Source organism: Monopterus albus, unplaced genomic scaffold, assembly GCF_001952655.1.
Source record: "Monopterus albus unplaced genomic scaffold, M_albus_1.0 scaffold25.1, whole genome shotgun sequence".
NCBI lineage: Eukaryota > Metazoa > Chordata > Actinopteri > Synbranchiformes > Synbranchidae > Monopterus > Monopterus albus.
In genome coordinates, this window is record NW_018127905.1 from 1,629,244 (window position 1) to 1,642,112 (window position 12,869).

General features: G+C 38.4%; 1 protein-coding gene across 3 annotated transcripts in view; it reads right to left on the reverse strand.

The window, feature by feature from the left end:
• Window positions 1-12,869, reverse strand: part of adam19a (ADAM metallopeptidase domain 19a) — a 173,075-nt gene that overhangs the window by 78,333 nt on the left and 81,873 nt on the right. For all 3 annotated transcript variants that reach the window (XM_020594849.1, XM_020594848.1, XM_020594850.1), the window contains one exon: window positions 9,836-9,912. In XM_020594849.1, coding sequence (XP_020450505.1) covers window positions 9,836-9,912 — 77 coding nt within the window. The remainder of the gene's footprint in view (window positions 1-9,835; window positions 9,913-12,869) is intronic.

Consider the following 12,869-nt stretch of genomic DNA (forward strand, 5'->3'; position numbering starts at 1 on the left):
GTTTATGTGTCAATGTGTTTTTGAGAACAAAGTGCCATCTAACAGTGACACCAATGAGTGAATGGCACTTGAATGGGCATACAGTATATACTGAGGAATCTAGAGAATAGAAGGGGGTTGCTGGAAGCAGACTGGGCACTGGCTGGCAGCTGAATGGCTTGTGGATGGGAGTGGCAATTTTAAGCGGCTGCCTTACCCACCTGTGGGCAGGGATAATGCAGCTGGGGGCTATACGCCTGCTTCCTACAAGTGAGCCATATTTAGTTAGAGTTCCTCTCCATTAAATCCACGACCCCCTGACTTCACTACTCTGTCTTTTTTGTTCCATTCTATCCTGCAGTCTCCTGACTTTGCATTCTATAGTGTCTGGCAGCATCATTAGAATTCAAACAAAATACTGTATCTCAAAAATTACAAACACTCAAATCCAATCACATTTCAAGACTAGAAAGGCCAAACCAGTCACAGAATCCAAAAGAAGACCATTTATAAAAGGCCATGCTCTTTGCATGATTTTTTTAATCTAACAAGACAGGTTTGTACCAATACCATACTGTGAAAGCTGACATTTAAAAAAAAAAAACTCAGTTGACTGTCACTCAGCTTTTCTAGTCTCAGTTCAAAAAACATTCAAGATGAGTTTCATGACAGCAATTAGCCTAAAATGCTGGATGTGTACTAGCATACTAAAATCTACCGAGTGCATGGAATAAATGCATAAAATGGATAAGAGAAAACAAAGAGAGAAGCACTTTGAAAGCTAAAAATATTCATTTCTAAAACCGAAAACAGCTACTGTATGTTCTATAGTGTCACTAAACTATTTAAAAATTTTAGAACTTTTAGATGTTTTAATGGTTTTAAAAACTTCTGCATAGAGTGCTGCTTGAAGATGTGGAAAAAGTGTGTGAAGTGATGTATGCCAGACATCAGTCATCCTGTACTTAAAGCATACATTTGATATGAGAGATAGAAAGAAAGCCCTGCAGGACTGAGCCCCAGTCGTGGTCTGTCTCAGACATTCAGTTTCAGAAGGTCGCACTTTGACAGATGAGGCTGCACTTTCTTTAGGGACACAAACACAATAGTGAACAAGGTTGTGCTGGTCATGCATCACATATGCGTGTGTGTGTGTGTGTGTGTGTGTAAATGCGTAACCATTCAGAAATGTGGAGTGAAATGTAATATTTCAAGGTTGCACAGCTGCTGTTACAGGACTTCCTCAGCACATGCCAAACAGGAAACACTAAGTTTGCAGGGGATATAAGTCAGTTAGGCCCAGGCTCACATCACCCAAACACCACCACCTGTTCTCTGTGTCAGTCTGTTTTAACATGTACTTCTTCTCTTCCAGATCCTTGCCCTCCTTGACCTCCAGGACCTACTTACACTGAAGGCTTATTCTGTTTCTTGTGAGCCTCTCTAACCATCTGCACCGTTTCTCTTTCTTTCCCACACTCCACAGTCTTTGAAGGACAATTTATTTCCTGGTACTGACTCATACGTCATCCCCTCCTCCCATCCTTTCCCTTGCTCCCTTCATCCCTTCATCCTTGCCAGCTGAAGCGGCTCCAGATTGGAGTGGGTTTTTTGGGGGGGATTTTCGTTCATAAAAAAGCTGGCTCAGAGCTGCCAGTCATCATCTGAGCTGACATTCTGAGGTGGATTAGAGCAGATTAACTGAACAAAGCTCATTATTGATTTTAATCACTATTAAAGTGGAGACACTGTGGGGCTGCAGCCAAGTTCAAACAAACTAGTTCCTGGGGAAAAATCGATGAATGAACTGGGATAATAAAAACAGTTGCCAGAAGAGTGTTTAGAAAGTGTTCTTGCCTCTAAACTTACCTTTGAGAAGTCAGACTCACAGAGGACTCCAGTCCTAATTAACACCTTGTCGGGTCTGCCGCTTGCAGTACAGCAATACAGTATTGCCTGTTTCATTACGTAATGAGTGGTAGTGTCAGCAAGGTTTTCATTAATATAAAGACAGCTTACACTTCATTTACTAACACTCAACAGAAAATCTGCAGTTAGAATAAATGTGGTCTTTAAGTGCAATGCCAAGATCCTGAGCTGTGTGTGTGAGACAGTGAGACATGCTGAGGCAAGAAGATAAAGGTGGTGAGCAGCAAACAGAGCAAACTAGCTGAATAATATGGCCAATTGTTTTCATGCTATTAATATTTAATATAGGGTTATTATTATTATCCTACTCAGGCTTCTTTAGCAATGTACATGTTGGAAATATTATTGGAAATAACCCTAACAGTACACATTTGATTAATTGTTTGACCTTGCTTGTACAAGTTCAGAACACACACACACACAAATAGGTACCTGTGTAAACAATATTACCTCAATCATGTGCAAAAATGATTTTCTTACCTTCTAGTATGAAGAGGCTGTTCTTGATTTAATAATTACAACTGTGCAAGGTCAATCTCAAAACTGATTATTTTTTTCATTTTATTTTGAATTTTTTCAGTAGAAGTTTCCCGGTTTCATCTTCTCTGTTTATAAATTAGTTTTGCTGTTATGTGATTACGCACTACTGGATGAGAAAATAGCTTTCCTCATATCACTGCTTTCCAAGAAAATTATTGATGGGAAAATATATTTCAGGGTTTGATTCTGAGGGTGCAAATGCAACAATGATCTCCCTAAAATGTTCCATTTCTACAGCGGCTGTGCATTATATTTCATGAGTAATCGAAACAAGTAAACTAGACTGCTGATCTGGCAGATGTGCATTGCAGCCAGTGACTGTACACTCAGAGAGAGATGGATTACTATCATGCACAGAAAGAAAATTCACTCTTTATCATTTTGATATCTAAGACAATAGCACGTGGCTATGTTGTCCTGTCTGTACATAAATGAACTACTGGTAGATCATCTGCCATATACTTTTCAGCTGGACAGAAGTCAAATACTAATTAACCCCAGTGAATAGTAAACAATGAATCACTCTGTCATAACCCTCTTTGCCCTTTGTGTATTACTTCTCTTGACTTTCATTTGGCTTGGTCTTTCTGTGTTTTGCCTTTAAATCAGTGGCTTTCAAATCTTTTGTAGCCAAGGCAAACCAAAGGGCAAACCTAAATCTCAAGGCACACCTGTATTTGTGACCATGAAAAAAGTCTCTGTTCCATGTTTTCATCCTTGTCATTCTATAAACATATTTTTTATTTACTTATGACAAATAAAATGAATGAGTGAGAGGGGAGGGGTAGATCCAGTCATTCATCTGATGCATCCAATCACCAACTGATTCCCAATCAAGAATCTAGTATCAGTCTATATAAGACTTCGACAAAGGATGGTCTTGATCGTGGCTCCTCCAGGCAGCCTTCTCACTCCTCAAAGCAGGTATTGGCTCGTTCCCAATCCTCACTTTACCCTAACGTTCTGGTTGAGAGAGGATTGAGGATCGATCATACAAGAGACTGAGGATGTACCCATCCTCATTAATGGATTTGATCTTTGCCTCTGGTTTTATCACCTTAGACGATTTGCTCGGCCTGAATAGATTTTGTGTTTCTGATCCTCAGTTGGACTCTTGTTCTGCCTCTGTATTTCCCCTGCTCGGTTCTGTCTGCATGGCCTCTAAGTAAGCCTTCTTTTTGTGTTTATTTAATAAAGCTGTTCATCTACCAACCTGTCTGTCTGTCAGTCTGCATTTGGGTCCAGCATTCTCAGTTTGCCGTTTTCCGATTAGAAACATGATGCACTCAGTTATACTTTTCAGTACAGCACACATCCATATTTTAAGGACAGAATTTTAATCACAGTCTGAGCATTCAGACCCGAACAGCTCTGTGTTCCATATGTATGTGAAACCAATAAACACTGCATATTCTGCATAAGATAGCCCTCATTTTGTTTGCTTCTTCAATTCCAGGGGTCAGTTTTCTTACTGTAAATTGATATTAGCCATATTTCTCCAAAGGCAGGATTTAAGGGGAAAAGCTCAACCTTTAGTAAAGTCAAAATAAGAATATGATTTACTTCTCAAGAGTTAAAGGAAAGGCACTTGTAAGCAGCATGATTTTCCTTTGGGCTGCTAACAATCTAATGCCACCTCTGACTGCTTCCAAAAGTTTGACAGGAGACAGTGAGTATGCCTGTGAGGCTTTTCAACAGGATACAGAAATGTGGTTTTACTTATTAACCTGACTCTCTTCTCCTTGGATTAATGCTATGTCAGAGAAACTTCTCCATCGGGACAAATGTGTATGTGTTTACTATCATCAAGAATTATTTTGCTGAAAAACAGTTGTTGGAAAAAGGGAATCATCTTATAATCAGGTTTGTTCTTTATTTGAGCCAATATGGTATATACAAACTGTCATGTATGCTGTTTTACCATTAATATAAAAGAAATCTACATACGCTTCCATTTTTTTAAACAGGGAAATGCTCTATGTTTGCCACTGGACACTAAACTGTAATTTTACAAAGCCGCTGCCAAAAAAAAAAACAAATGAACATTTGATGATGAAAGCTGATTCCTGACCTTCAAGTCAGTATGTGTGACAAAATAATCACAACTCAAGATCCACTTCCTGCACAGCCTCTTACCTTGGTAAGAAAATGTTTTGTTAATTTCTGAAGAATAAATAAATATTAATCTCTATTTGTGACTCCTTCAGTCTTCTCACCAAATCAACAAAACCTGCTAAAATTAGCACATCTTATGGAACTGGGACACAGTTTAAAGTCAGGGTACATGTTGACTGAGAACCATGTAGTGCTGACTTGTGGAGTTAAACTGTTAAATAGTTATTCATCACTTTTTATTTCAGAATTTTCAGGTGGGGCAGAAAGCATGGCTCAATGACACACTGGGTGACACACTGGAGACATCCTTAACATACTGCCTCCCCCCATCACTGTAATGTTATAAAAGTTACAGTGCACAGAGCTCTATGCTTACATTTTTTTTAGGATAACTCGACATGAGCACAGACGACATTTTACAGCCACAGTTTTTTTTTTATAGAAATAACATTAATGCTGCTGCCTCAGTATTAAACTAATAAAAGTAGCAACGCATGAAGGGTGAATGTGGCAGAGCGGGTTTGAACTGACCGTAGTTGGTGGAGGTAGACAGACATGAGAAAGAGGAAAAAACAGCCTCACAGCAGGCTGTGCAGCTGCTGCACTGGACAAAGCACCACAGTTAAGATAGCTATTAACTATTAGCCTAACAAGCTCACAGACTGCAGGCAAAGTTTAAACTGTGGGCTCTCTGCAAGTTTATGCTTGTTTAGCAAGTGTTTTATTAAATTACTCCAAGGAGCTTTTTTGGTCACAAAGGTCTTATTGCACGTACAGTAAAGAGCATAGGTATTGTAAACTTCAGTTTCACTTCTCCTGGACTCCCTGTCCCCACTGCTGCGACAACAGCTGTCTGCTCCGTGTGTGAGTATGTACTGTATGTGAGCTAAGCACCACTCGCTCTCATTCAAACATCAACACAAAGGAGAAGTAGTTCCATAAACACCAAAACCATATTTCTATTTGATAAAATGCTCCTGTAGAGCCAGTTCTCCTGTTTTATCATGAGCTACTACACCTAATACAGCCTACAGTTTGCTAGCTAGCTATGCCTTCACCCCACAAATGAATCTTTCCTGCATATCCATCCATGATGAGAACAGGTGGCACATTTCTGCAATTGGGCATTCTTTCACTGTCTGAACCTGACTCCCCCAGCATTTCAGAGCAGAGAATACACCTTATTTTTTCATGATTTTGAAAACTAATTTTATATACTTGGAAATATTTTAATCATTAAAATTTGGCTGGGTGGTTAATAACACATTTTGCTGTGGTGTTACAAACTCAGAGCAATATTTATTTCCACTTTACCCAAACTGGTAAATCACACATGACATCAGCTGGAGCACTGCAACACTGAACTTTTATCCTCAAGTGTTTTGTAATCAGAGATGCTGATCAATGCTGTGAGATGGACCTCACCTCTTCTACCACCACAAAGTAGCAGACAAACAAACAAACCCACATCATGACGCCCAGATGAATGAGTCACTGCCACCACATCCTACGTCATCTGTCTGTTCAGGACATTTTATCCAGTACAGGCATGCTTAGTCCTATGTCAGCTGGCATTCCGGGAGCCACCATACACACACAGGCTTCCCCACTCTTGTACTCAATCTATACTCAGAATGTGTGTGTAGATCAGCTTTCCCCCTGCACATTCCCAACTCATTCTCATTCCATCCCTCTCTCGTTCTCCTCCCTTGTGTCTGAATTGACGGAGTCACACTTTGTAGAAGCCTGTAAAGTTTTCTTTCCAGATATCAGTCAATCAGTCATCTACAGTACATCCAACTCCAATGTGATGGGCCTCCTCATCCCTAATCACAACAAAAATACAAACATTGAAGTTTTTTTGCCTTTTTATTTAACAACTTCATTGTTTTCAGAAAAAAGCATTCACCTAAATTTTTTCCTTGTAAAAAAGTAAAAAATACAGAATCTCAGAGAACAGACTCAAGGATAGACAAAAAAAAGACAAGCTTTCCTATAACAAATAATGAATAATGAAACAAAATAACACACTGAACATTCATATTGAACAGTAGTCAGTCTTCTACTGTACTTGGCTTAGTGTCCACTAATGACAATGCAATCACCTTAACATGAGAAAAACCTCAGTGATTATAGGATATAAGACCTGATCAGTCCAAATGACATTTGATAATAAAATCCTGTGCATTATAAGAAACATAAAGAATTTTCTCAGTAAAATAGTTATCTAATTTTAACATGTTTTGTCTCTAACACTACATGATTCTGTTGCAGTAACATTGGAATATTATTTGAATTATTATTTATTTGTTATTTGAAACACTTTTTGTTGTTTGTTATGAAGCCCCCAAACTAACAAAAGACAGACAAAGGTTATCACATGAATGACACAATTTAATAAATATGTTTTTATAAATGTTCTCGTATTAATGAGATACATTTATTATAAAAGATCATAAACAACGTAATGACACATTTTAACATTATAATAAGATGTGCTTTTCATTGTAATGAGATGACTTCTTGTCACCATAAAAACATATTTTGATTACAAGATATATCATCATCATTATAATAAGACATCTGCTGCATATAAGGAATGCTTTTGGATAACAAGATACTTTTTAAAAATGTCTTTTGAGAACAAGGACAAAGTGAAAGGTATAGAACAATGAAGTACATATTCTTCCATTGTTACACACACACACCTCATCCATCCCGTTATTATCTGTCTTATTTATAGAGGCAGAAAAAGGTGAGTGTTACTAACTGGGAATACTAAAGGCATGGAGCAGTAAAACTGTTACTTTATTTGGGCGTAGACCTTTATGTGTCTACAGCAACTACATTTATTTTTTTATTGATATTTTTTGGATGTGCAGAATTTAACTTCAAGATGATACCAGGTATCCTGCAGTTTACTGAACCATAATGCTGAGGTTGGCAGCCCAGTGAAAATGTAGGTGGTGTGGGAGGGCAAGTTTCACTTGCTCCCTCAGGTAAGTGGGGAAATCACTGCATCATAAAAAGTGACTGTAGGATGAAAGCATGTTAACACTGAAAGATATAGATCTAGGTAAAACATTCATTTAATGACTTTGACTCCCAGTCAAAGCGAGGGGCCTGTTGTTCCACCTCTGAAGGCCAGATTTTACTTGGGATGTTAATAGACCAATATTCTGCCCCTTTTATTCTGTAATTTTGTAGTGCCGGCAATTGTTATTCCTAAGTATTTGAATATCATTTTAAGATCTGATAGTTTGATTGGCTAGGCTAATGGGTTTATTGGGAAACATTTGCTTTTATGAATATTCAGTTTGAATTGAGGTCAAAAGTTTGTAGAAGGCAACAATTTACAGGGTTGCACACATACAGCAGCAGGACAGCGTGGGTGATATTTACTAAGGCTTTGTGGCTCATTTGTTTGGGGCTGATCAGTGAAATTGCATGCGTTCATATTTACTAAGGAGCCCCAATGGGATTTTGTGCCGGAGAAAAAGAATAAAAGCAGCAAAATTCATTTTAAGGCATTTCCATTCAGGGATGCAAGAATCAGGGAGTAGAGAATCAAACTTTATACAAATACTCTCAGCACCTGATTTGCCACTGCTATGCTAGGAATACACTGGGTAAAGAAAGAGGAAAGGGCCTGAGACATCTTAGAGGTCTGAATTCCTTTGGCATTTGATTGAACAAGATACTTTTTTCATTATAATTAAATAATTGTGTTGTTACAATGATATATTTTTAGCGTATAAGGCAATATATGATCTCCTAATACTAAATTGCTTTGTTTTAAATAAAAAGCTGAAATTTCTAAAGTGATATTTTTGTGTTGATGAGATAGCTTTACTTTATTACTAGTAATAAGGGGATGCTTATTAGCAAACACTTGCTACAGCTTTACATATTTTATGTCTTGTTATCTATTTGTTACCTATTTGTCTTTATAATGTGATATTTCCCCCCAAAAAATAAGGTACTTTGTTGTAATAATAAGGTAAAAAATGTGTACTTCATTTGTAACAAGACATTTTAGTCTCCTGCAAAGGAGTTATTTTGCTGTTATAACAGGATACTTTCTTCTGATAATGAGATACTGATCATAATGATATATATTTTTCCTAATGATGAGGAACTAGTGTAATAAACATATCTTTATTCATTTATTCATTTCCTACTCCCTATAAGTATAAAGTAATGATCTTGGCCTTCAAACACTATGTTGCTTCCTGGATATTTTCCAGTCCTGTCCCAGTGGAAGAGGCCCAGTAACATTCCCAGAAACGCCTTCAACGGAGCAACTGCTTCCCCAGAATGTGTCCCTCTTTATCTGACCTACATTTGCCGGTCCAGATCAAGCTTGTGTGCTTCAATGGGACTCAATTGCTGGTTTAAAGTAAACACAGAGTCTGCCAGCTCACTGTCCTGTATCACACACTGTAAACCCCTGGCCCAGGCTCAATGTACCATCACCAGTCAACTCTCTGTATGGTTCCGTCTTCACTCCATCTCATTTATCACTGCCTTTCTATCTCGTACAGGCCACCATTGTCTGAGAATGTCTTGTTTTTCTGTCAGTCTGCTTAACTGTCTGTGTCAGTTTCTCTATTGGTCTCCTCTTACTCCAAGTCATCGGTCTGTTTCCAAGCAACTGAAATCCTGAGCATCTACTACGTACGTGTATACTGCCTTTGATTGGAATACTGAAATGTGTCTCAATGTTCAACCCACTGAAAGGTCTCACATTCACTCATCCCCTCCGAAGTCACACACCTGCAGTGCAACATTCCTTCATAACAATCAACCAAATGCCATTGGTTGAACCCATGAGTAAACTTTAATGGTCAAGGTCAAGCAGCTCTTCATGACCATCAAACAGTGTCATCAGTGTTCCCTTTCAGCAGCTGCAGAGCTTTCTGTGCTGACAAACTGACCTCACAACTTTAAAGCAAACGCTCTAGCCTCGCAGCGTCTGGATTATGGTGTTACAAAGTGCTATTAGCACTAACACATCCATTCATTTATCAATAAGTGTTTAACAGGTGAAGTCATTTATTAACCTTGGCTTCTATGGTAAAACATAGTCCAGACAGAATTGAGAGAGAAAAGGCATAGGTGGAACATTTTGCTGTCTCTCTCTATTATCACTTCACTATACATTCTCTATACATTCGCTGTCTTCCAATTAATTCCACAGTTCACAAGTGGAACAGAGGAGGTTGTTAAAGGTGTTAAGACACAGAGATGGCATGAAAAAAGGAATACTCACTGATTGCGTTCAACTTGTAGTACCAGCTGGAGGTCATTGGATGTGAGCACGATTTCCCCTCTGACTGGATGGTCTTCCTGTTGAGGTAGGAAGAAAGACCTGATCAGCTCATCGCAGAAGAATAACTCACCAGGAACACTTGACTTAAAATGTGTTCACAAACATCATAATGCAGCACCATTTTGACTGAATGTTCACCCTGCAGATAACACAAGGCAACAAGTGGCCCAAAGGCAGTTCATTTCAAGCGGAACAGCAAATAAATATTTTTGACATGTATTTTCAAAAGCCTCATAAAGAGCTATTTCTTTATTCCACTATAAACTTCACTTTGTATACATACAAACTGTAGCATTATGACCCAGTGCAATTGAAATATACTTAAAGCATACTGTGGCCCCCAAAAAAGAAACATATGTAGGTATAGTAACATCTTTAGTTCAGGTGTACAAGTGGTGATAATGTGCATGTGTAGAAAAGGAAACCAGTTACATATCTAGAATGTCCAAACACTGGCCAACAGACGCTCAATATATGAAAGACTGGTTTCAGAAGATAAAGAAAAGGGTCCATAGCATGGTCATCTTAGTTAAGCAGGTTTAGAATTAGAGGAAAAGTTAAGGGATCTTCAAAGTATGACTGCATATAATGATTATTATGATTTTCTGTCACCCTCTTGGGCAAGACACTGAACCCCCGTTGCCCCCGATGGTTAAAGCCATCGGTTGATGTGGTGCCACAGATGGCTGCCTCAGTTCTGTACCGGAAACAAATTCCTTGTGTGTGTAACATACTTGGCCAATAAAGGTGATTATAAAATGTGAAAAAAGATTGTCAACTGGAACATTTTTAGCAAGTTTCAGAGCAACATAACATTTACAACATAAAACATAATTTGTCCAAAGTCAACAGTTCTAGTGGAATGCTGAACACAAAATGTTTATCCCCTGGGGCAACAGCTGTGTACAAGTACTCGGGACTAAACCTGAACTTGTGTACTGTGTGTAGTGAATGATGACTGTTCTAGTGAAGAAAAAACAGTCCATCTATTTTCAACTGTTTACTTTTCAGCATACAGTAATACAATGAGAACGCATCACACTAATAGAGAATGGCTAGTTTTCTTGTGGTTCTAAATTTGCTATGACATTTCATTTGTTTTACATCTGACCAACACAGACTGTAATACAAAATTATTGAGTTCATATTTATTTCTCTCACTACTGGTAAGCATCTCTGCAGAGAAAACAATCTGAGGACCAGCAGCTTAATGTCCCCTGTTTGGAAACAGCAACAAGAGAAAAACAACTGGGTTTACAAAATCACTTTTTTTTCCTTTCAATTTCTGAGGATAATACATTTTAAAGATGCTGAGTTGGGGATGGTAAAATATTTAAATGCTGCCATCAACCCCACAGAGGTCAGCTGTATACAGCCTGACTTTGTTATCAGTTTAGTATGTGAAACCGAAATACAAGCTAATTGCTCATAATGTGGGAAGTTAACTGTGCAGAAAAACTCCTTTAGGCAAATTAACAGTCTTGGTGTTATCATGTTTTTATATGATACAGTATTAAAGCAGCAGAGTTTTGTTATCCCCTAAGCAGGAAAAGGAGCTGAAGTGGTGCTGAAGAAAAATTTTCGTATCTATATAAACAAAAGAAACTGTGCACAGGTAACACTGCCAATCCATAAAAAAAACTATCTGTTACTTTCCACTCCCCACAGAAAGGGTTTGCTTTCAGGAAGACGGCTGCAACACAGCTGACAGAAGTCTGAAGCACTATAAACTCTTTACAAGCACCGTGTAATCATTACACTTCTCTGGAGTGAGAAAATCCTTTGCCAAAATCGAGAGAAAGAGCACAACAGAAAGTCTTTGTGAGAATGATCTGAAGTGACAATGTTAGTCCCACAGCAGTATCCGAGACAGTTCCTAAACTATACAGTATTATAACATGCTAGGAGCTCATAGTTGGGGTGGTGTGGTTGATGCCATCAGTAAACTGGCTGAATTGTACCTCCCACACTGCGTGTTCTGTAAGCCACCAACAGCTGCTGTCTTGTCTCATATTTTCTTTTTGCTCTCTACCTCTTTGACGTCCAAGGTTGTGGATGTCATTTATCAATTCTGCTTATGCAGTGTTGTGCAGAAACTCCACAAATGAGCTAATTTCTAGACACAGAATGCAATTTATCCATCTATTCATGTGCATAAGAATGTGAGTATATTTTGAACCACTCCTTTCAACTCCACTGTGCTACTATAAAATTGATCAACCAGCAGCAACGGCGCCTGAAGACATGCTTGACCTTGTAACTAATGTTGCTGCAGTACAAATTACACATGGATAATTCTGCATTATTAGATGTGTTTTATTTTATACAGAAAACCTTTGTATGTGAAATGAAATGACATCGAAGATGTTCAAGGGGAAATTTAGTTCTTTTAAATCAGCACTGACATCCCACTGTTTCTGCCTAATGCCATTAACTTTTTTCCCCATCTCACTGAGCAGCTGAAGCTCCATATTTTGTGCCACTATTTTGTCATTTATGAATGTACCCAATTTCTATTTTTGTCAAAATGTTCCCATTTCACAGATTTGGTATACCAAAGGCATTGTTTGTGATGCTTTCTTTTTCTTTCTCACTTGCTAAAGTAGCCCTACACTGAAGCCTTTTAAAGGGATGTCAATGGCCACAGCAGTTTGGGGGTGTCTCTTTATTTATAGGAGACTGTCTGTGCACAAATCAGGCCTGAACTCCAAGGAATTGCATCATGTTGAAGAATTTTGAAAATCACAAATTTAGGTTCAATTCCAATGTTCAGTGTCAATGCATAAAGTAGTGGGCCCCTAACCCCCTCATGTAGCAAGGCCATGGGTGGATGGATGTTGAGGATCTGACTGGGCATGCAGTGTTCTCATTTTCAAGTGGAGCTCGCATTCTGTTTGCTTTCAATTACACATAACAATCTTTTCCTAACTTTAACCTGTTTTAGTTGCCTAACTGTAACTGTACCTTAACGTTA